Source organism: Schistocerca cancellata, chromosome 4, assembly GCF_023864275.1.
Source record: "Schistocerca cancellata isolate TAMUIC-IGC-003103 chromosome 4, iqSchCanc2.1, whole genome shotgun sequence".
Lineage (NCBI taxonomy): Eukaryota > Metazoa > Arthropoda > Insecta > Orthoptera > Acrididae > Schistocerca > Schistocerca cancellata.
The window spans coordinates 834,632,191-834,656,135 of NC_064629.1; the positions used below are offsets into that span (position 1 = coordinate 834,632,191).

General features: G+C 38.4%; 1 protein-coding gene across 1 annotated transcript in view; it reads left to right on the forward strand.

Annotated features, from left to right (window-relative positions):
• Positions 1-23,945, forward strand: part of LOC126184905 (ubiquitin-conjugating enzyme E2 H) — a 131,066-nt gene that overhangs the window by 81,656 nt on the left and 25,465 nt on the right. The window contains exon 4 of the mRNA XM_049927557.1: positions 6,876-7,004. Coding sequence (XP_049783514.1) covers positions 6,876-7,004 — 129 coding nt within the window. The remainder of the gene's footprint in view (positions 1-6,875; positions 7,005-23,945) is intronic.

Here is a 23,945-nt window from a genome sequence, read left to right on the forward strand (position 1 = left end):
TCTCGGCCCTCCCGCCAGGAGGAGATTAATTTAACTCAGCTGCATATTGGGCACTGCCATTTTAGCCATTGCCATTTGCTCTGTGTTTTTTTTTTTTTTTTTTTTTTTTTTTTTTTTTTTTTTTTTTTTTTTTTTTTTTTACAGCTTGGGTTTGCCATCTGATTTATCAGCCATTTTAGCGAATGACGCGCGGGCTGTCGGCCGCATTTTACTTTTTATCTGCCGAAGCAATATGGCAAATGCCAGTTAATTTTTAGTTTTGGACCTCCATTTTTGTATGGTGCTTTTTCAGCACTTTTTCCATGTGCCTGTTTTTAGCTGTATCCTATTCTGTTCATTGGGACTGACATATAGTCGTTACCCTCGTCTCTGTGTTAGTGTTCTATAGTTTTGACTTGGGCGTGTATGACCCCAGTTGTTTTTTGCACCCTAAAACAAAACCAAGCCAAAATCAAACTTGATGACCTCTGCTAGTAACCACTTGACATTGATTCTCTCATTCCTTTCCCACCTCCTGATGGCAAGGTTACCCCCTTGCTGATTGGCTTGTATATACCTCCCAGCTCATGTTTACACCTTTCTAGTCAGGTTGTATTGGTGACATCATTCATAATCTGCCCTGTAGGATAATTCTCGCTGCTGGAATTTCTGTTCCCTGTTCAATGGACCCCATTCACTGCCATGGTGGAGCACGACCACTGGAATTGCCACATGTGATCGCCTTCATGCCTTACAACATCTTAAGTGGTACCCGTCCTCCGCCAGTCTTATTACCTATAAATGTCTTTGCACCAAAGTTCGTTACTTAATCAAACAGAGCAAACGGGTGTGTTGAGAATGCTTTGTGTCATCTCTAGGTTCTTCTGTCCCTCCATCATGGCTACACTCTGCACCCTCTAAGGTTTCCAGCAGCAGTCTTCCATTCCATTCCAGGCCTTGCCCTTCCAAGTAGGCCACTTGTATAGATCCATCAGTTCTTGTGGAACATTTCATGATCCATTTTGCAACAGCATTGGCTCAGCCTCCTATCCAGCTGTCTTACTCCTCTGGAAACAGTGGGCTGAAGCTACCCATTTACGTTTTACCCCTTGTCAAGAGGAATCCTACCGTGAACCTTTCACTGTTTGGAAACTTCTTCTGGCCCTCTCTTTTTCCCAAGATTCACATCCTGGACCTGTTTCTATCCATAACCAATTGCTTCAACACTTAAATCCTCCACAACAACAATATCTCTTCCAGGTGTTTAACTGTATTTGGCTCCAAGGCATTTTCCCCCTCAATAGACACACAGTATTGTGGTTCTGTCCTTAAGCCCAGCAAGGATCAATCATTCCTTGATAGGTACTGGCCAGTGTGTGTGACCAGTGTTCCTTGCAGTTCGGCAGGCCTTCTGTCAGTGCTGCCATCTTGTTGCAATTTTCTTCGATCTTCGCAAGGCCTATGACAGCTAGGTGCCACCACATCCTACTTACACACCATGAGTTCCCCCCCCCCCCCCCTCGCTCCCAATTTTTATATGCCAGTTCCTGTCTCGCTGATCGTTCATAGTGGCACCATTCTCAGCTCTCCATAGATCCAGGAGAATGGCATTCCACAGGTCTGTGTATTAAGTGTCCTTCCTTTGCTCATTGCTATTAATGGACTTGTGGTCTCTGCTGGACTGCTGGTCACCCCTGTTCTGCATGCTACTTGGTGGCATCTGTGGAGCAACAGCTCCAGGATGTGGCCACCAACCCCACTTCCTCTGTAACCCTTCCAGGGACGGATTTGCAGCTTTACATCAAGTCCTTTTTTGCTCAGTCGTGGGCTGACTCTTGGGAGGCTACCATCTCCGCCTCGCCCCCCCTCCACCTCCTCTCCCCCCCCCCCCCTCCCCACTCTCCATCATCTAATAAACTTTAAACCATCAAGGAGACTCCCACCATGTGTTGTTTGACCCATCAGTTTTTACTTCACAATGAGCCACTGTGCCACCCACCCCCACCTCCTCCCCTTTGTAGTTGTGAAGCTCATTTCATGGTGATCCAAATTTTGCTGGACTGCCCCCAACTTTTGGCCCTTCCACAAAATACAGCCTCACACCTTTCTTGTCCCCCGTGTTAACATATGACCTTCTGTCCTTGGTTTTTTAGTGAAAGTGATCCATCCTCTCAGGATTGAGTAACTGAATTTCACTCTGGAATTGGAGCCCCCTTAATTAGTGTTGGTGTTGGTTATGAAAGCATTGGCCTTGTCTCCACACGGACCTGGTCTCCCCACCCCCCCTCCCCACCCCCCACCCCCTCCCTCTGTTTTGTCTGGTCTTTTGTGCTGCAAAGTTCTCCATTTTATTATGTCTTTCTCCTCTGGTGTTCACCCTTTTGTCTTGCGATCATGGCATGGTGCAGGGATCAGGAATGGTCGGCAGCAGTGTTGGTGCCCCAATGTGCATAGCGACTCCGGGAGCACCTCTGTTTGCCCTCATCCGCCCCACCCTCCCCCTCCTATTTTGTACTCTTCTTTCTGCCCTGATGTTCCTTTTACCTCTTCGTTTACCGGTTTTCCCTTTCCCTTTCTCTTGACTGGACTGTGCTGTTTGTTTAGTTCCTCCCTTGGTTTCTGCCGCCTTAGATCATGGGACTGATGATCTCACTGGTCCCCTCCCCCAACCAACCAACCAACCATTGAGTCATCAGCACTAAAGGTTTGAGAGAACTCTTCTCCTCTTTTTGTCATGTTAGTAAGCAGCATCTTTTGTGTGAGCATCATATCCTGTTTTCATGAAACAAATCAAAAATTTATCATTAATCTCTAGGTTTAACATGGACTTGGTTATATAGCGTAACATATAGCATGCTAGCTTATGACACAGGGAGGTAACTCAGACTTGGACCTGGATCAAACCTGTGCAGTGAGTTAATGACAGTGGGCTGATACACTGGCCAGCATGCATGTGATTTTTAGGCTTGTTTTCCATACTTGTTTAGGCAAATGTTAGGCCAGCCACCAAATTCCACCTCAAGCAGTAGGATACGCAAACAGTTAAAAAACAGTGATGCACAGGACAAAGTTTATGCGAGTCACAGACCAGATGGCATACAAGGTGTGATCCAAAGATAACTGGAATTTTTCAAATTTTTACAAATCTGTTGGTACATATGTTCCTGATGTTTGTTTGCGTTTTTAGCTGGTTTAAATATTTAGCTTATTATTGACAGTCGAAAAGATTATACGTGTTTTTGAATTTTTACTTTCAGAAAAGATGGATCAAAGAATATGCATTAAATTTTGGTTGAAAAATAGAATAAAGAGCAGCACCATATTAAAAATGATGACTGTAGCTTTTGGTGAATCTACTATGAATAAGACAAGAGTTTGAGTGAGTGGTATAAACATTTCAGATAGGGTTGAGTAGACGTTGAAGATAACTGCCCCAAATGCCCTAGCACATCAGTTACTGAGAACAATGTGGCAGTAGTAAAGAATACGGTTCAAGAAAAATCACTGAATCACCATCAGAGAGTTGCCGATGATGTTGGTATACCCTTTGGCTCATGTCGAGCAATTCTTATGTTTTGGGCTTGAAATGTGTTGCAGCAAAATTGTTTAATTTCTACCAAAAACATTGTCACGTAAACATCGCCGAGGAATTTCTGAATGAAGTTGACAACAATACAGAACTTTTAACAAAGGTGGCAAAACGTAGGTATAAGGGTATTATGTTGAAACGAATTTCCTTTTGTCCAAATGAAAACTGCCTGAAGAGCCAGGACTGAAAAAAATTGAAAAAGTTCGATCACATGTGAAGATTATTCTCACTGTTTTCTTAGATTACAAGGGGTAGTGCATCATGAGTTCCTACATTATGGTCAATGGTCAATAAGGAATACTACCTGGAAATTATGTGCCATTTGCACGAAGCACTCTGAAGAATATGATCAGAATTGTGCCAGAACCACTCGTTGAAATTGCATCATGATAATACTCCTTCTCATACTTGTGATTGTTCATGATTTTTTGGTGAACAAAAACATTATGTTGTCTCAGCCACTACATTTGCTGGATATGGCTCCTGTGACTTCTTTCTATTCTCAAGGCTGAAGAGAACCGTGAAAGGATGCCCTTTGCCACCATTGATGAGGTAAAAACAAGCAGCTGAAGGAGCTGAACACCGTAATGAAAAGCATGTTCGAGAAGTGCTTCCAAGATTGTAAAAAGCACTGGAACAAGTGTATTATATCTGAGAGGCCCTGTAGGGGATGAAGTTGATGTTGATGAATAAATAAAGATTCTTTAAGAAAAACAAAAATTCCCATTACTTTTTGATTGCACCTTGTACATGACATCCCTCCCTTAGGTTACTGTGATCAGTGTGGTGCCAGGATGGGCATCCGGACACAAAGTTAATATTGAAATAAAATTTGTCAGATTGTAGAACAGCAGACACTGTAGTAGGTGAAATAAGCTCTAGGGGAAAGGAAGAAAGAATGTCTAGCTTTAACCATGACGATCTCAGGATTAAAGTTTATGCCTCCATTTTTAAGTATTAGTGCAACACAGTATCACAGTAAAATGAAAATCAGCTAACTGTTGACATGCATAAAGTTTTGTTCAAATATGATTTAATGAAGACTGGAATTTCAGTTAAGACAGAACATGGCTGGAAAATAGGGGAACTGAAGTGATGCTTTTGTCACTTTACTTTGTTGTGTTGATCATTTGAATTAAATTGATTTATGTGGTGCCCATTATAGAAAGAAAAAATTATTCAGCCAGTAATGTTATATTGATGGTGCTTAAAAATCAGAGTTTTAAAATTTCATATAAAATATTTAATTTACACTGATTTTCCTCTGCTACTTGAGTGACTCAAGACTGCTTAAATGTATTGGTTTAACAGAGATTTGGATACACTTGTTGAAGAAACATTGTGAATGCTTGGTTCTTGTTTAAGTTGTTTCTGGATCACAAATTTATTTTGTGAGCAAGTTTTATTATTTTGAGTACCACTACCCCAATCTTTGTAATATAAATTGTGGTAGGTGCATTATATAAAAATGTACACTTTCAAAGATACATTCACCTATTGGCTGAAATAGATGAATGGCTGATCACATATTTACACAAGATTGCTGTTTTGTGCACAATAGATTGTCATTTTTGTTCCATTCAGGCTTGTACAGAGGTAATAGTTACATTAAGTGCTGTACCAGGATCGCAAGACTGTTTATTGTCTTCTGCATTAACTGGAGCCTGTAAGACACCACATATATTTCTGCATAAATATTGCAGGATGTATCATGTCCATATTTTCTTTTTCAGATGCCAAAAATTGCTACTTCGTGCTGAGTGTGTCTTTGACATTGTCAACAGTTGTCTGTTTTTCTTTTTTCCTTTTTTTTTCTTTTTCTCCTTTACACTTGTATTTTACATTTACAGGTGTGTGGTTTCTGCTAAAATTCAAGCAAGAATTTTTCTGGTTGACTCTTCGTGTTGCACTTCCATGTGCAACACATTGTTTCTTATGCTTTGTTTCACAGATGGTACTACTATTCACGTGAAACCAATACACATTTTCAAGGAAAATCATCAGCACGTAGTTATCATCTTCCTCAAGTAGGTAAATACATTATTTCATATTCATGCAACTCTGTTGCTGTACAAAAGTCTGATATCAGTCAAGTTCTTATTTGCTTCAGTAGGAGATATCTGTGACTAAGTGGCAGTAAAGAGAAAGAAATTATCAAGTATCAGGTAATAGAATAACAGTATTCATGTATTCTGGCAGTCATGTATAAAATGATAAGTAATATTGCTGTGGCAACATTGAATAGAGTCAAAGTGACACTTTTGCTTACCCCACACTTCCTCCTCAAAGTACTGTCAGTTACTTAAAGTATATTCTAGGTACTTTGGAGAAATGAGATTATTCGTTTTCCATTTTGTTTCAAAACAAATGGAAGATAGTGACAATTTTTGAGTAAACATGAAGGAATATGTTTCACATATTGCACGATTTCTGTAAAGTAAAAGTACCAGAATAAGAGATTGTGTCCTGCTAACTATTTAGGGCCCGATGAGTACTCATGTTTTACAACATTGGTAAAAAAAAAAAAGGTTGTAAAATTATGTAGTGGGGGAGGGGAGGAAGGAGGAAATTGTGTGTGGGTTGTTGTATATTGTATCTCTTTTGATAATGAGTTTGTTTCGAAGTTAAGTATTTTGTTATTACGTAGATATTTGCAAATAAAATGTGGACATAATTTTCTCTTTATATCTGTGGATTTTCGAACCCAGATTGTTGTGAAAGTAAGTTTCTTTAATAGGAATCAACAAGTGTGCTTCAGACTTCGTGTGTAAGTAGTTAACTGCAACATGTGGTTAGTTACGCTTTAAGCATGGGTTTAAGTGGATGCAGAACCTATGAGAATGTAATCTCTTTGTCCTCATAAGGACACTTTATTGTACTTGGAATTGTCTATGGATAAAATGCTTCGGTTTAAAAGAGATTTTTAAAGTCTTAGAGTGAGAATGTGGAACACTATTGTTGCATACACTACACACTATCATCCCTCACACCATATCTTGTTTTTAGCTTCCCTTTATATTCCCATCCTCCATCCCTATCTTGTTATTGGTAGTACTACCCAGTTCCTCTGTTTATGGTCTACTGAGAGAAATATAGGTAAATAGCGTTCCCCAAAATGCAAATTATGTTGCTTAGTTTTTTAATGCCTTTTGAAGCATATACTTCTCCAGGTAATTTGTTGAAATCATTGTGCACTATTCGCACTTTGATTTGATGTTTAAGTGCTGTAATAAAAAAAAACAATGTTTTCACACATATGTATGTATATGGATACAATGAAGTAAATGAGCATTATTTCCTTTCACAGACTTGTCAAATATTTTTGAGTCGTTCCTGCCTCAGTTGCTAACATATCCAAATCCTATTGACCCATTGAATGGAGATGCAGCAGCTATGTACTTACACAAACCAGAAGATTACAAGAAGAAAGTACAAGGTATGAGAGTTAACCACTGTGTTACAATTTTGGAATATTTCATTTAAAGTTTTCTTGCTTCAGTTAACCATTGCGTTATGATTTTGGAATATTTCATTTAAAGTTTTTCTTGCTTCAGATTTCGTTACTTACTGAGGTAGAAGCTTTCATTTTGATGTTAACATTTGTACACACCATTAAAACATTTTGTTCCATAGTGCCTGTTCCCACATTGTCATTTTATGTACAATTTTTCTCTAAATTGGAAGGCTCTGAAACACAGAAAACGTAGTTGAGAACATTACAAATTAAGACCAAAAGAATATATTCAGCTCATAAAATAAATATTATTCAGCCTAAATGGAAATAAACTTTGTAAAAACTGGGCATGAAAAAAATTATGTGTAAATTTGGGAAATTAATGTCATGCATGTATTGAAAAGGCAATAACTATTTTACACAATGTCCTTCGCATTGTACGGTACAGTACAATTTTGTGTGTGTGCGTGCATGGCTCGCTCCCCCCCCCCCCCCCCCCCCCTCCGCCGCCATCCTGCCTCCCAATTGAAGTGGGGTGATGTGACATTATACTGTGAAAAATAAATAAATGAAATGACACAATTTCAGAGACTTTACTGGTCTTGTACAGATATGATGTTATGTACATAGATTGAAGCAGTGAGTGAAATTTTGTACCAAAGACAGGAATCAAACCCAGGTTTCCTACTTACTAGGCAGGTGTGATAGCCGCTAAGCCATCTTGGCATAGCGGTTCACACAACTGTGCATGGATTACCCTGGCATGTCTCCCTTCTTGATTCAAATTCTCCCTACCGCCCCAGTCTACTTTAAATTCCCCCTTACGCATGAAGAGAATTACTGAGCCTCTCCATGTTCTGGTATAGCACCTCAGCATCAAACGTAAAAGGGGGATCCAGTCTGAAACCTATGTACATGTACTTACACTAATGGAAATTGAGGAGGGGTAAGTGTACCAGGGTAATCTAAACCAGACAGCGGCACTGATTGCCCTGGCACACCTTCTTTCTCGATCTGAAAGCCAAGGTGGCTTAGTGGCTAACGCACCTGCCTAGTATGCAGGAGACCTGGACTCGATTTCTGGCTTTCATAAAAATTTTCTCTCAGCCGCTTCAGTCTGTGTACATAAAAAAATAAATAAATAAATTATTTCAGTTCCACAACAAGGAAATGATAAATGCCACAAAAGTTTGATCCTAAATGTTGCTATAGCATGTCTAAAGTTAAATGCGGAGTATTATACTGGTGAACATGAAGTTAGATTTGGTGCAGGTGGTAACTTACAGCTTCACTGTTCATATTTCTGCAACTGATTTACTATATCATGATCACAGCTATAGACTTTGCTGAAGAGCAAGGCAGTGACATATAAAGGTAAATAAGTACTGTCCTCTGCAGTAAATGTACCAAGTAAGACAGTTTTTTGGAATTTGTGAAATAAAACTTGTGTGAAACAACATGGAAAAAAATTATTAAGACAGAAATAAAGAAACAAATAGTATGGCCACTATAAATTTGTGAGTAGGCAAATCTGACCATTGTGATGAGATTAACTGCATATATGGTACGAAGAAAACCTGCTGAAATCTGTGACAGAAAGCAGGCATAACATGATGATAATCACTGATTGTTCTACCCTGATGTTATAGACAGTGTCAGTATAGAGACAGGGATTGGTGATCATTATATCTCTTTTACGGAAACCAGCAAGAAGGCTTGGAGAGTTTTGTGCTGGAAAGTGCAGGTAAGAAGTTGTTAGCATCCTACTTAGAAGCAGAGGGTTTGACAAATGGGCCACCAATTTTGAAAAAGTTTTGTAAGGATGTTCTGTGCTGACAATAAAGATGGATGCACATATTTTCAGCTTTCTACTAGACACTCCAGTTTTTTTAATCAGAATTGGTGGAAAATCTATTTTCAATGCTTTACACCAAAAGATTGTTCAAATACAAACATTTTTTTATTAATATGTCGTGTTATCATACTGTAGCTTGGGTACGCATAATTATACGCATCTCAGAGTGTGAGGTAGGTAGCTGATCAAGCAGTCCATAGGATCTGCTATCTAATTAAACCACCAGTGTTGTTCACGAATTCGGTGTGTCCACATTGACAGCTCCTTAGCAAGTGAATATGACTTCATCAGACTGTTTCGTATCATTGTCGTCATCTGAGTGCGTAAGTAAACTATCAAAATGGTGGCAAATCGGCAACCTTCAAGCAGTTTATCAGCGGAATGTGAAGTCCATGATGTTGAAGATGTTGCGGATATTGGTGACAACATGAGCAAAGAATGCAACCACGAACGCACTGACATCACACAAATTTTCTCGAATTTATTTCAAGAAAACAGCTTTGCACCACCAGCTAGGAGTGCATTGATTTCTGAAAGATCTCATTTAATCAGCAGTGAATTGTATCAGTGGTTTTGCATAATGCACTAGGAAATGACTTTTGTAGAAATTGAAGAGGTTCTCTATGAAAATCAGACAAGTTCTTCGAGATTTTATTGAAAGTAGAAATATCACCATCAATTAAAGTACATCAATGTCATCACCTGCAAAATCAGGACGAGATGATGATGATGATGATGATGATGATGATGATGATGATGATGATTCAGCGTACAGATCAGAATTGGAGACATTTAAGATGTGATAGCAAATATCATTGGATGTCAAAATAACCAGTCACATTGACAAAACAACATCCTAATTGGAATTAGAAAACACTGCAGATGAAAGGGAGCAACTTCATGGTTAGTGAGAAAGGACCTATTGAATCAAAACAAAGGATCCCAAGTAACTGAATTAAATTTTAGTGGTAAATGGATGTTCGGTATATTCATTGAAGCCCAATAACTTGCACAGCATGTGATGAGACAACTCTTCAGCAATGGGTGATAGCTACAAGTATGCAGTATAAGTCAGAGGAGAGTGATTTTCAGTTCATGGCATCAACAACATAGGTTCAAAATAAGATACAGAATACGCCAGTGCTATGTCACCAAATAAATTTCCAAGAAAGAGGTGACATAGATTGAAACAGCTCTTGAAGCTGCTGAGCTCTTTCAGTGGCAGACCAAAGACTTGTTTACAACCTATGATCGAGATTTTGTCATAAATACCAACCAACCAGTGTCAATATAAAATGTACATTGACATTCAGGGGCAAGAAGAAAATGTTTGTTGCAGTCAGTAGTGTGTATAAAGTTACACACTCGTACACCATGTAGCATTTTGTCACTGCATTCAAAAAACTGCTGCCTGTATTGTTCTTGTGTTTGCAAGAACCCAGTGGAAAGTACAGTCCATGGATCTCTTGAGATGTTGGAGCTATCCGGAGGGAATTTATAATTATTTTCATCATACGATCAGAACTGGGGAGTTGGCCTCCCAACTCTTTTAGTCATGTTTGGATCACCTTAGACATTGTGTGCAGCCAAATATACAATCCTGCAATAGGGCTTTTGTAGATGATTACAATGCTCATCTGACCTACACCATGAAAGTGATACCACTGAAATGTACTTATCTTGGTCAGTCGTGTGACGTTTACTTTCTTTGATAACAGTAAAACTAAGTGACACTGTTGTGGCTGATAATTCACTAGTTGCAAGTACTTCAAACAGTCACATTCTAAACGTAGCAGCAAAGGTAGGATTATATGATTCCGTTGAAGCAGCAAGAGAATATATCAAAAATGTCGTTCCACAAAACTTTGAGCAGCTAGAAGTAGCACAATCTTCACTGAAATTAGTAGAACTATACAAATTCTGAAAACTGTAAGCTCAAGTCGTGTACATTGAATTTCAGACAGAATTCTGAAAAGTTGTTCCAACTTAATAAGTAATGTCCTTAGTGATACATGCAATGTCACAGAGAATTTTTGCAGACAAATCAAAATATGCATCTGTTAAACCTCTTCATAAGAAAGCTGACAAGAAATACTTAAACAATTATTGTCCAATATCCGTACTGACATCTTTTTCCAAAACATCTACATCTACATCAATACCCTGCAAGCCACCATGTGGTGCATGGCGGATGATACCCTGTACCACTACTGGTCATTTTCCTTTCTGTTCCTCTCACAAATAGAATGAGGGAAAAAAGATGCCTATATGCTTCTGTATGAGCCCAAATTTCTCGTATCTTATTTTCGCACTCCTTACGTACAATGTATGTTGTCCTTATCATTCAGCAGTCAGCTTCAAATGCCAGTCGTCTGTATTTTCTCAGTAGTGTTTCTCGGAAAGAACGTCGCCTTTCCTCCAGGGATTCCCCATTTGAGTTCCCTTAGCATCTCTGTAACACTTGCGTGTTGTTCAAACCTACTGGTAATAAATCTTAGCAGCATGCCCCTGAATTGCTTAGATGTCTTCCTTTGATCTGACCTGGCAAGGATCCCAAACACTTGAGCAGTACTCAAGAATAGGTCGCACCAGCATCCCTCTATGGAGTCACCTTTACAGGTGAACCACTCTTTCCTAAAATTCACCCAATAAACTGAAGTTGACAATTTGCCTTCCCTACCACAGTTCTCGCATGCTCGTTGTATCTTGTATTGCTTTACAACGTTATGCCCAGATATTTAAATGACTTGATTGTGTCAAGCAGGACATTAGTAACAGTGTATCCAAACATTACAGGTTTGATCTTCCTAATCATCTGCAGTAACTTAGATTTTCCCACATTTAGAACTAATTGCCATTCACCACACCAACTAGAAATTTTGTCAAAGTCATCTTGAATCTTGCTACAGTCACTCAAGTTCCACACCTTACTGTACACCACCATGTCATCAGCAAAAAACTGCAGATTGCTGCCCACACTATCCGCCAAATCATTTGTTTATAGAGAACAACAGTGGTCCTATCACACTACACTGGGTCACTCCTGATTATACCCTTGCCCCTGATGAACACTTGCTGTGTAGGACAACATACTGGGTTCTATTATCTAAATAGTCTTTGAACCACTCATATCTGTGAACTTATTCCATTAACAGTCTGCAATGGGGCACCCTGTTAAATGCTTTCCAGAAATCTATAAATATGGGGTAGCCCCACAGGGTTCAATTTTGGCTCCATTCCTATTCCTTATATATGTGAAAGACCTTCCCATTAACATTCAACAAGCAAAATTACTATGTTTTGCAGATAATATTAGTGTTACAATAAATCGCATTAGAGAGAAAGGAACAGAAGAGTTAGTAAATGATATTCTCCAAAGAAGTATTAAGTGGTTCTCTGAAAATGGACTCTCCCTAAATTTTGGAAGAAAAAAAATTACATTCAGTTTGCTCAACAAATAATTATGCCAACAACTGATTTAGTATGTACCATTTCAAGGAGCTAAGCATTTTAACTGTGCCATCACGAAACATATATTCGTTAATGAAATTCATCATAAATAATCCATGATAGTTTGATAAGAACATGATGTACATATGTACATCACTAGAGGGGAAAAATGACCTTCATTTCCCACTTTTAAATCTGTCAGTGGCTCAGAAAGGGATTCAGTTTGTAGCAATGAAAGTTCTTTGATCATTTGCCCAATAACATAAAAGTCTGACAAGTAGAAAAGCGAGTTTTAAATCCAATTTAAAATCATTTCTCCAGCACAGTTCCTTTCATTCCTTTATTGAATTTTTACTTAAAAACTGGTAGCTAGTAAAAAAGTGTAGTTGCATGAGTAGGACTAAAAATATGTTCATTAATGTCAACATTAATCATGTGTACATATACTGTAAACTAATCATGTGTATATATCCTGTAAACTGACTTGTTCCACATCATTTTGATAAGAGAATCGTTCAGATGACGTATGGAACATGTAACTAATTAAGGGCCAGTTGTACATTCTCAGGATAAATCCAGGGAAAGCTAACTAAGGAATAGGCTAACCATAGGTTAACTTGGAGTGCACATTGTACAATGTCACTTTATTCCTGGAATAGTAATCCCATCCAGTTAAGTTGGCAACAAGTGAAGTGTGTGCTAGGTATTTTCGCATACATCATTTTATATTTATTTAATAGTCATCTACAGAAATAGTGTTCATTTTATATTTATTTATTAGTCATCTACAGAAATAGTGTTTAGCATGAGCAATAAGCACTCCAGATTGCAGAACTATTTGCTTGTGGATACTTTGAGAATGGTTGATGCTGTAAATTAGCTCAACAGCATAATAGAAAACACAAAAACTGATGCTGTCTCATACAGTGAAAAGATTACTGCAAAACATGCAACTAAGCTTGTAAGGTACTTCTATGTGTAACATAACGATCTATCGTTAAATTAGATAAAGGCACAGATATTTGTTGTTTGTCAAGGAAGAGATCTTTCTAAGTTTCTGAATAAATTACCTGATAAGAATATGCAAGTTTCAGTTCAGAAGCGGTTTCACATAGACCAGCAAAGCAGATATAACAAAACGAGGTAGCAGAGGCTACAGATTGGTGGTTCCCAATACATGAAATGTAGGTTATAAGTTATTTACAGTAAAATATACGATGTGATTAAGTTGTCAACGGAAGGCTGCCACAGTCAGTTAGACTCGAATGACATTTCGAGGCAAGATAATATTCCATCAGATCTAGCTGTATGGTTGATGATGACTTCTAAGAAAGCGCTTACTACGGTAGCAACCATCGATGCAATCAGCTTTGTGAAATAATTGGTCTTTTCAGTCTCCAACAAACTGCGACAACACAGCCATCATGGAGACTGATTTGACTGACAATTCTGAGAGGTGTTACTCGATAGCTTGCTGTTTTACTGAAGTGTTTGAATCATTAATTCATTACAGTAACAATTGGTGTTGTACAGAAAGTACCTATGCTGAATTGGTGAACAGTATTTTTGCATCCACTTTTGCAGTTCTCGGGCGTATACAAATCCTGTTTATGATATGATGATTATTAATAATGATATTGGGGTCGTATATGAAGAATAAGAAGCAAACATTTAGAATGTACAACCATAATACGTGTTATATTGCTCGGGTAGAAATGGATCTATGCGTGTATGCAAGCTGTAGCTGTTGTGTTTGTCTCTCATCCCAAATTTTTGAGGAACAGTAACTATTTCATACACAATTTTGGCTTGTACATTCATCTCTAGCAGCTATATGTAATCTTGGAGGAAAGGGGAAATAAGAGAAGATGTGACACTTGTCATTCTTCCTTTTCTACTATCATCTCGGCTTAAAACTTAATTTTCTTTTCAGAATAAAAATGTGTGTTCTCAAATATGAAAGAATTAGTGGAGTTGTAGATGGTGCTTCAAAAGTAGCAGACCCAGAGAAAGGAGGAAGAACTGTATTGGTTAAAACAGGAGTATCAAGCTCAAAATAAGAACTAGAAAAGAAAGAATTAAAAAAAGATTTCAGAATAAAAAGATATTAATCAATATACATTTGTTTATTTTATTTTCATTTAATTAAAGCAGAGAACTGAAATAATTAACGAAATTGTCTTTTGTTCATATTGCTCATTGTCATACACATCCTTCTTATTATACCCCTGGCTGTACCCTCCTCAGTACCAGTGACGTCTCCAGTGGATGGAGGCAAAGTATCTGAATGTCAGAAGTAGCTGGTTCAATGGTGGAACTGTCATTTCTCAAAGAAAGAAAAGAAAAGGAAAGAAAAAAGAAAAGCAGGAGGCACCATATGTGACAATTCAAGAGAAATTTAAAAATATAATTTTCCAGTCACATTTCACTGTTGTGATTATTTAGATTAAATTCCTGTTAGCTGAAAGACAAGTGCCTATGCTCTTACAGCACAGAGAGAATTACTGACTTGGGTTAAACTTAGCTTGAATAAGAATACACAGTTTACATGTTTATGAAAATAGGTGGGAGACAATTATGTTGCTATGAAGCATTAACGGGACTGTGGTCCTAATATTTTCACTAAAAGACGGAAGGTTGCTGTCTCTTTGGGAGGCAAGGGTGAATAATATTCTCTGCTACAGCTGTCACGTGGCTGAGTGAACTCTGGGCATTACTGTAGTATCAAACTTTTTGTTACATTAAAAATCATAATGTTGTTGTCTAATAATGAAAAAGACATTAACACAAATAGGGCTCAAGACTGGTGTGGTTTATGAATTATATTAGATCAGTTTCGGCACTGTCTGCTAAATAAAACAAAATAGCTATTCCTAATACTTCAGCAACTGTAATACTCGCCAGCTGAACAAGACTATTTTGGCATGAATTATCATTTTTATGCATCTAGTTTATACAAATAATATGGTAGTATATCATTCTTGAATTAATGATATCAAATGCATATTACTACAAATAAACAGAAAAAATAGTCTCACCTCTCAGTCATATGCTCCAGTTTCTCTTGTACAAGATCAAAAAGATGAATTTTGTGTTCTTCCAATACATGAAATCTAGATATACATTTGGAGTCGTCATATTCTTCAAAGTAATTGGGGCGACGTCTCACTTTCTTCTCACTCCAGCAAATAATTCTGCCAAAATCCCATCATCGCTATCTGATTCTATCACTCTCCCTGTCATAGTCAAAACTTATTCCCCAGTTAAACTCACTAACCCATTATGCCGAGTTTATACTCTGGTTTTCCATTATTCCTGGTTAGTACAACACATCTCCGGCGCTATTTGGAGAATAGAGTTCAGCCAGCTGCTAACCAGAGCTTGTACAATCGGTCCTAACTAACTTTTTGAAGATAAAGAACTTCATTGTGTGACTTCAGAATCATGTGACTTCACAGCAGAGCAGATAATCAAAAGATAGAATGGATGGTATCAAAATTCGTGCATTTATACATAACCAGTTGTCAGTACTTGTCTTTCAAGATACACCATTATATGCTTGGTACACATCTAAATTGATATCTGATAAATCTGTGTTTAGCAATGTGAATCCAATATGTTTTCCATGAACATTGTACTGGAAAAAATGTCAGTGCAGCAAGGTTTTGTTGGTGTGTTGTGCATGGTGCGAGCAATATTGACGTTTTGCCTGTTTCCAAGACAAGTTTCACAACACTGATTGCAAGAACACTGATAAATAGATAATCAGTTAGGCTTACACAATAATGTACTTAGGTGCATTTTTGTGCTGTGGAGCATGAAGAAAAACTATAAATACATTATATGTGTGCATTTATTTGACTAGCTTAGTGCCTGCTGCTTCACTCGCATAGACTGGCTTTTTGCTTCTATTTAGTCGAATTGTTATGTTGTTAACAAATTGCAACATCTTGTGAGCTTTTCATGCTAATTAAGGCGATATAAGTGTGGTACTTTCCAACTGTATTTCTGACTAAAAAGCGCTTCTGGTAGCTGGAGTCCAAAGTTTTTGTTAATCATGCCTTTTTGTGTTCTTTTGTAGATGTTTCCATAGCAGCTTTCATCCCCTAACAAATATCACTTTATATTTGAGAAGTGAAATATCAATTTTCATAAATTTAGCTTTTAAAATATTTTTAATATAATGAAATATTTTTTAAAAAAAAACAGTGCCCGACATTAAGGATTGAATTTCCAGAAACACTGAAACATTAATTTTTTTATTTCTACCTGAGAAGTGAAATACCAATTGTCATAGATGTAGCCTTATAAATCCCTTAGCTGTTCTTTAGTAATTGTTTATTTTCAAGAAAACTTTCACTCACTATTTTACCCCCTTAGTGGTTTAATTTCCAAAAATGCTGAAACACATGTTTGTTATTTTCTAATCGAGAAACCAAATGCCAGTTTTTGTAGTTCTAACTTAAAAATTTCCTTAATAGCAACATATCTTCATAAAGCCTTTCCCCCTTATTTCACTCCCTTAGGAATGGAATTTCAAACAGTTCCTTCTTAAACGATGCCTACAGTAGAAGGTCCACGCCCTCACTCCAACTCACTCCAAGTTTCTACCCTTAGCAGTTTGGACTAGGCAATGGTCGGTCGATCAGTCGATCAGTCAGTCAGTCAGTCAGTCAGTCAGTCAGTCAGGATATTGCCTTTTATATATAGAGATTATTAATCACAACTCTCAATATTTTACTTCAAAAAAAAAAAAAAAAGGCAAAGAAAAATATTCCAATTATTAAAATATTATAAAATAGATTTAAAAAATATCAAACAAGAGAGGAAAAAACACAAAAACATTAACTACTTGAACATTATTAACTGCTGACTCCATATTATATTAATAAAAATGTTTGTTGTGAGATAATCTTTAAATATATTGCATTGAAAATGCTGAAACTTCCTGGCAGATTAAAACTGTGTGCCGGACCGAGACTCGAACTCGGGACCTTTGCCATTTGCGGGCAAGTGCTCTACCAACTGAGTTACCCAAGCACGACTCACGCCCCATCCTCACAGCTTTACTTCTGCCAGTACCTCGTCTCCTACCTTCCAAACTTTACAGAAGCTCTCCTGCGAACCTAGCAGAACTAGCACTCCTGAAAGAAAGGATATTGCGGAGACTTGCCCGCGAAAGGCAAAGGTCCCAAGTTCGAGTCTCTGTCTGGCACACAGTTTTAATCTGTCAGGAAGTTTCATATCAGCGCACACTCTGCTGCAGAGTGAAAATCTCATTCTGAAAACATCCCCCAGGCTGTGGCTAAGCCATGTCTCCGCAATATTCTTTCTTTGAGGGGTGCTAGTTCTGCAAGGTTCGCAGGAGAGCTTCTGTAAAGTTTGGAAGGTAGGAGACGAGGTACTGGCAGAAGTAAAGCTGTGAGGACGGGGCGCGAGTCGTGCTTGAGTAGCTCATTTGGTAGAGCACGTGGCCGCGAAAGGCAAAGGTCCCGAGTTCGAGTCTCAGTCCGGCACACAGTTTTAATCTGCCAGGAAGTTACATAGACTTTTGCGCACTTTAATTTTCTGGAAATCCTCTATTTTGCTTTACTGTTCCACAAACTCGAATTTTCATTTCAAGTAACTTCTCTGCAAGTTCCATTCGGGAGGACGACGGTTCAATCCCGCGTCCAGTCATCCTGATTTAGGTTTTCCGTGATTTCCGTAAATCGCTCCAGGCAAATGCCGGGACGGTTCCTCTGAAAGGGCACGGCCGACTTCCTTCCCTATTCCGGTGAGACAGATGACCACGCCGTCTGGTCTCCTTCCTCAAACAACCCAACCCCCCTCTGCAAGTTCTACACTGTTATAATAACTATCCATGCAGAGGTGATGCCACTTTCCATCAGAAGGTGTCAGTAGTTCCATCACTGTTTTTGCTAAAGGCTGTCCAGTGCCAGACTATATCTTGAATGAGGAAATGTATCCCGTATTTGAATTGCACAGCATCCAAATGAGGATGCCGTATTTCGAAATTTTTGACGTATTGTGAACTTTAAAATTTAACCATCCACACCACAGTAGGATTCCTTCAGCAGTTGAGATGTTTTGACTTAGATTAAACATTTCTTTAAACTTTTTATAAAAATAATTAATTACGAATTGCACTTGACAAGCCGGTCAGCACTATCCAGTTAATTGTTGCTGTCAGAAAAATGTAAAAATGATATTTGTCTGAATCGGTTGCGGGACATCGTTTTGCGAAATATCAGTGTGTCTTACCAACGGATTCTTACAATTCCCGTAGGGATATTGATCCCAAACCATTTTCTAAGAGTGGGTCCCATAATGTCGACAAATTTGACATTTTTTTTTTAAATCATTTCGTTCTATTGCTATTTTGACTAGTACTTTTTGGTTTCATTGCTAATGTATTCAGCTAGATCGTTCCCAATATATAATTGTACGATATCCTCGATGCTCTTGTTTATCTTTGGGAAATATATTAGGACCCGGGGATCCTTCAAATTTATTATTGGTCCTCAGTAAATCAAACTCTGACCACTGTGCACTGTCTGATTCAGCCGAATCAGTTGGCAGTCGTAGTGTTTGCCGAATTCTTCTTGCACATATTTAACTATCTTCCTACAATTTTGCTTCACTTCCATTTTTTTGATATCCAATGTCTTCTTCCCAATCGGCCAAGTTGTCCGGAACGTCAGAGGATCAATCCATTTAAAATCACCCAATATGAATAAAATTTCAATACTTGAAAAATCTACTATTCTTGAAAACAGTTGAAGATGGGAGACTTCAGATCTACATGTACAAAACTCTTATTTACTTGTTTATTGTCTTGGGTCCCGCAAAGAAAGTAATATGAAAAGTAACTCTAATGGAATTCACAAAGTGTCTGGTAGAACACACAACATAACTGATAAACTATGCAATGAAATATTGTGTTTGTTTAACTCCCTAATGAAAATTGCAGCTGGCAAGTAGTTAAAACTGAAGTTTTAAATCTGTATACATGGAGAAACATTATTATGTGTATACTGTATGCAAATGTAGTACAACAAATGTACCGTTAATTTTAAGAATTAGAACTCTTACCAATTGTTATCTCTGCCCATTGTTATTTAAAAGTACAAATATTTTATCATTTATTGTATGTAATGATTTAAACATCATTTGACCAATGTCAACTGTAATAATTTCAAGCCCTTGTTTACTAACTTGGCACTGCACGAGCATGTAGAGGGGTAACGATTTTACTGAAATTTGCTGCTTTATTACTCTCAATGTAGTTGAGTCTGTCATAAATTTTTTGTGAGATATTCCCATGAGAATAAAGAACATTCTGTAAAATTTTCACTTGTTTTCATTCAGTCCCTTTCTAGATATTGACCTGCGAAAATTGACGTTAGAAGGGTTTTGGCCATTTTTGAAAAGCTCTAGAAAAAACAGGAGTGCATTCTCAGGACTGCAAATTTTATTGCGGGTAGTTATGTAAGTACACAACACAGAGATAACATATTATTAGTGAGTCTCTCTTCCTTCATGAAAATTGAAGGCCTTAAAAAGTGAAGATTGATAAATTTTTTTCAGAGTTTTTACAGAAAGAGTTTGAGTGACTCTCTTGCATGATAGAAAAATTTTAAAAAATTATGCCTGAAGTTCATTTCATGCTGAGCACACTGGTTTTTGAATTATTCTGATATCTTTTAAAATAACATGGCAATTAAACTTTCCGCAAACGTCAATTTCCACTAAAATTTGCCCAACCGCCACTGTAAAAATTGCTGCCAAAAAAAAAGAAAAGTACGACTTATAAAAATTTTTAAAACCATGTTTTGTAAATGCTTGCCTATAGGGAAGTCATGATAAAAAAAAATCAAGAAAATCAAAAATGTTGAGCAACATCGCCTGGGTGATTTGAAATGGATTGACTCCAGACAAGATGTCCACGCATTCATCGTAAATAATCTCATTCTCTCTTTCATGTGCCATGATGAAAGGGCACATGTACCTTACAAAAAAAAAAAAAAAACACTTGTTGAGGTGTGTAACTTATTGTTACCTAAACAAAACACCAACAGCAGAATGCAAAAGATATTAACGAGCCGGCTGTTGACTGCTATGTCATGCATGACACCACTGTGGTGTCACCGGATGGCATAGTGTTACTCACATTTGCCAGTTCTGAAGTACACTGACATGGATCATTAGTCTACATCCACATGGCTACTCTGCAAATCACAGTTAATGCCTGGCAGAGAATTGACCAAATCACCTTCACACTAATTCTCTATTTGATCTTTCTCGATGTACTCCATTAATCCTATCTGGTAAGGATTGCACACTGCAGTACTTCAAAAGAGGATGGACAAGCATAGTGTAGGCAATCTCTTTAGTCGATTTGTTGCACCTTCTATATGTTCTGCCAATAAAACACAGTCTTTGGATCACCTACCCCACAACATTTTCTAGGTGTTCTTTCCAATTAAAGTTGTTTGTAATTGTAATTCCTTGGTATTTAGTTGAATTGGCGGCCTTCAGATTTGATAGATTTATCATGTAACCGAAGTTTAACAGATTCCTTTTAGCACTCATGTGGATGACCTCACACTTCCCATTATTTAGTATCAGCTGCCAATTTTCACACTGTACAGATATAGACCAAGCCACAAAGGAAAATTAGCAGAAAAAATTCCTGCAGCCACAATTTTTTATACAGTGATAGAGGAGTGTGTCGTGAACAACATACTGAAAATCCTCATCTTGTGAGCATTAAATGTCACTTTCACATTATTCTTGAATAATGCGAAAACTGCGGCTTCTGTTGAAAATGTTTCCCAGTGCAAAATTAAACTACATCAAATTTCCTACAGAAGAGTTCCTATTCGTTTTTGCTGTAGACTTAATAGATTCCACATTGCAGGCAATGGAAAAATTGCAAATTATTAAAAAATAGTGTTTTAATGGTATAAAATCAATGTTCAATGCCCATTGAATTTAGAAAAAATAGAAAATCTACATTAGTTACTTTATAACATCATCTTATCTTGAATGCGTACATTTCAAAAATCAACGATTTTATACTACTGGCCATTAAAATTGCTGCACCATGAAGATAACGTGCTACAGACGCAAAATTTAACCGACAGGAAGAAGATGCTGTGATATGCAAACGATTAGATTCTCAGAGCATTCACACAAGTTTGGCGCCAGTGGCGACACCTGCAACGTGTTCACATGAGGAAAGTTTCCTACCGATTTCTCATACACAAACAGCAGTTGACCAGCGTTGCCTGGTGAAACGTTGTTGTGATGGCTCATGTTAGGAGGAGAAATACGTACCATCACGTTTCGGACTTTCATAAAGGTCGGATTGTAGCCTATCGCGATTGCGGTTTATCGTATTGCAACATTCCTGCTCGCGTTGCTCGAGATCCAATGACTGTTAGCAAAATACGGAATCGGTGGGTTCAGGGGGTTAATACGGAACGCCGTGCTGGATCCCAACGGCCTCATATCACTAGCAGTCGAGGTGACAGGCATCTTATCTGCATGGCTGTAACGGATTGTGCAGCCACGTGTCTATCCCTGAGTCAACAATGGGCACGTTTGCAAGACAACAACCATATGCACGAACAGTTCGACGACGTTTGCAGCAGCATGGACTATCAGCTCGGAGATGGTGGCTGCGGTTACCCGTGATGCTGCATCACAGATAGGAGTGCCTGCGATGGTATACTCAACGACGAACATTGTTGCACGAATGGCAAAACGTCATTTTTTCGGATGAATCCAGGTTCTGTTTACAGCATCATGATGGTCGCATACGTGTTTCGCGATATCGCTGTGAACGCACATTGGAAGCGTGTATTCGTCATCGCCATACTGGCGTATCACCCTGCGTGATGATTTGGGGTGCCATTGGTTACACGTCTCGGTCACCTCTTGTTCACATTGACGGCACTTTGAACAGTGGAAGTTACATTTCAGATGTGTTAAGACCCATGGCTCTACGCTTCATTCGATCCCTGCAAAACCCTACATTTCAGCAGGATAATGCACGACTTCATGTTGCAGGTCCTGTACGGGCCTTTGTGAATACAGAAAATGTTCAACTGCTGCCCTGGCCAGCACATTCTCCAGATCTCTCACCAATTGAAAACGTCTGGTCAATGGTGGCCGAGCAACTGGCTCGTCACAATACGCCAGTCACTACTCTTGATGAACTGTGGTATCGTGTTGAAGCTGCATGGGCAGCTGTACCTCTACACGCCATCCAAGCTCTGTTTGACTCAATGCCCAGGTGTTTCAAGGCCGTTAACGCGGCCAGAGATGGTTGCTCTGGGTACTGATTTCTCAGGATCTATGCACCCAAATTGCGTGAAAATGTAATCACATGTCAGTTCTAGTATAATATATTTGTCCAGTGAATACCCATTTATCATCTTCACTTCTTCTTGGTGTAGCAATTTTAATGGCCAGTAGTGTATCTTCTTCATCATCATGTTGCAGATTGGGCAACAGTGCGCCATTTGCACACATACTAAGGAACATGTAATGCCAGCTTCTCAGCATCCACATCATTATTCCACACCCAGCAGAATGTTGGCAAAAGATGTTCGGTATAGCTTCAGGTGCTACTGGGTCTTTGTTTGTCTTTGGCTAGAGTAATCCATTCTCCTGTCAGTTCCATCCCCACTCAGTCTGCAGTAGGGGGCTGTTGAGCCATTGTTGTTACCAAACATCTGTAAGTAACAAGAAACTGTGCTGTAAAAAGCATTTATATAAAAACAGAAAATCAATACATCGGTAAATAAACCCAGGTGCTGTGCAGCTCCTGTAGGTGGCAGCAGTGAGATGAGATCTGAATTTGGCTTTGTTGATGCTTTGAAGAATGCATCATACTGGAGTTTTCAAATCTTGCTGATATTCAGGCACGTGATAAATTTCCAGAAACCTTTTCTCACCAGCCTTCATTTGCTTAGGACTTTTACTGAACAGCGTAACCAACAGTATGTAGCCTACATACTCAAACATTATGGTCAGAATTGTACAATGATCTTTTTATGGTTATGGTGGCATCTAATGGTAAGACAGAGACTTACGAACCAGGTTTTAAATTGTAAGACATTTCCAGGGGCAGATGTGGACTCTGACCACAATCTATTGGTTATGACCTGTAGATTAAAACTGAAGAAACTGCAAAAAGGTGGGAATTTAAGGAGATGGGACCTGGATAAACTGAGAGAACCAGAGGTTGTACAGAGTTTCAGGGAGAGCATAAGGGAACAATTCACAGGATTGGGGGAAAGAAATACAGTAGAAGAAGAATGGGTAGCTTTGAGGGATGGAGTAGTGAAGGTAGCAGAGGATCAAGTAGGTAAAAAGACGAGGGCTAGTAGAAATCCTTGGGTAACAGAAGATATATTGAATTTAATTGATGAAAGGAGAAAATATAAAAATGCAGTAAATGAAGCAGGCAAAAAGGAATACAAACGTCTCAAAAATGAGATCGACAGGAAGTGCAAAATGGCTAAGCAGGGATGGCTAGAGGACAAATGTAAGGATGTAGAGGCTTATCTCACTAGGGGTAAGATAGATACTGCCTACAGGAAAAT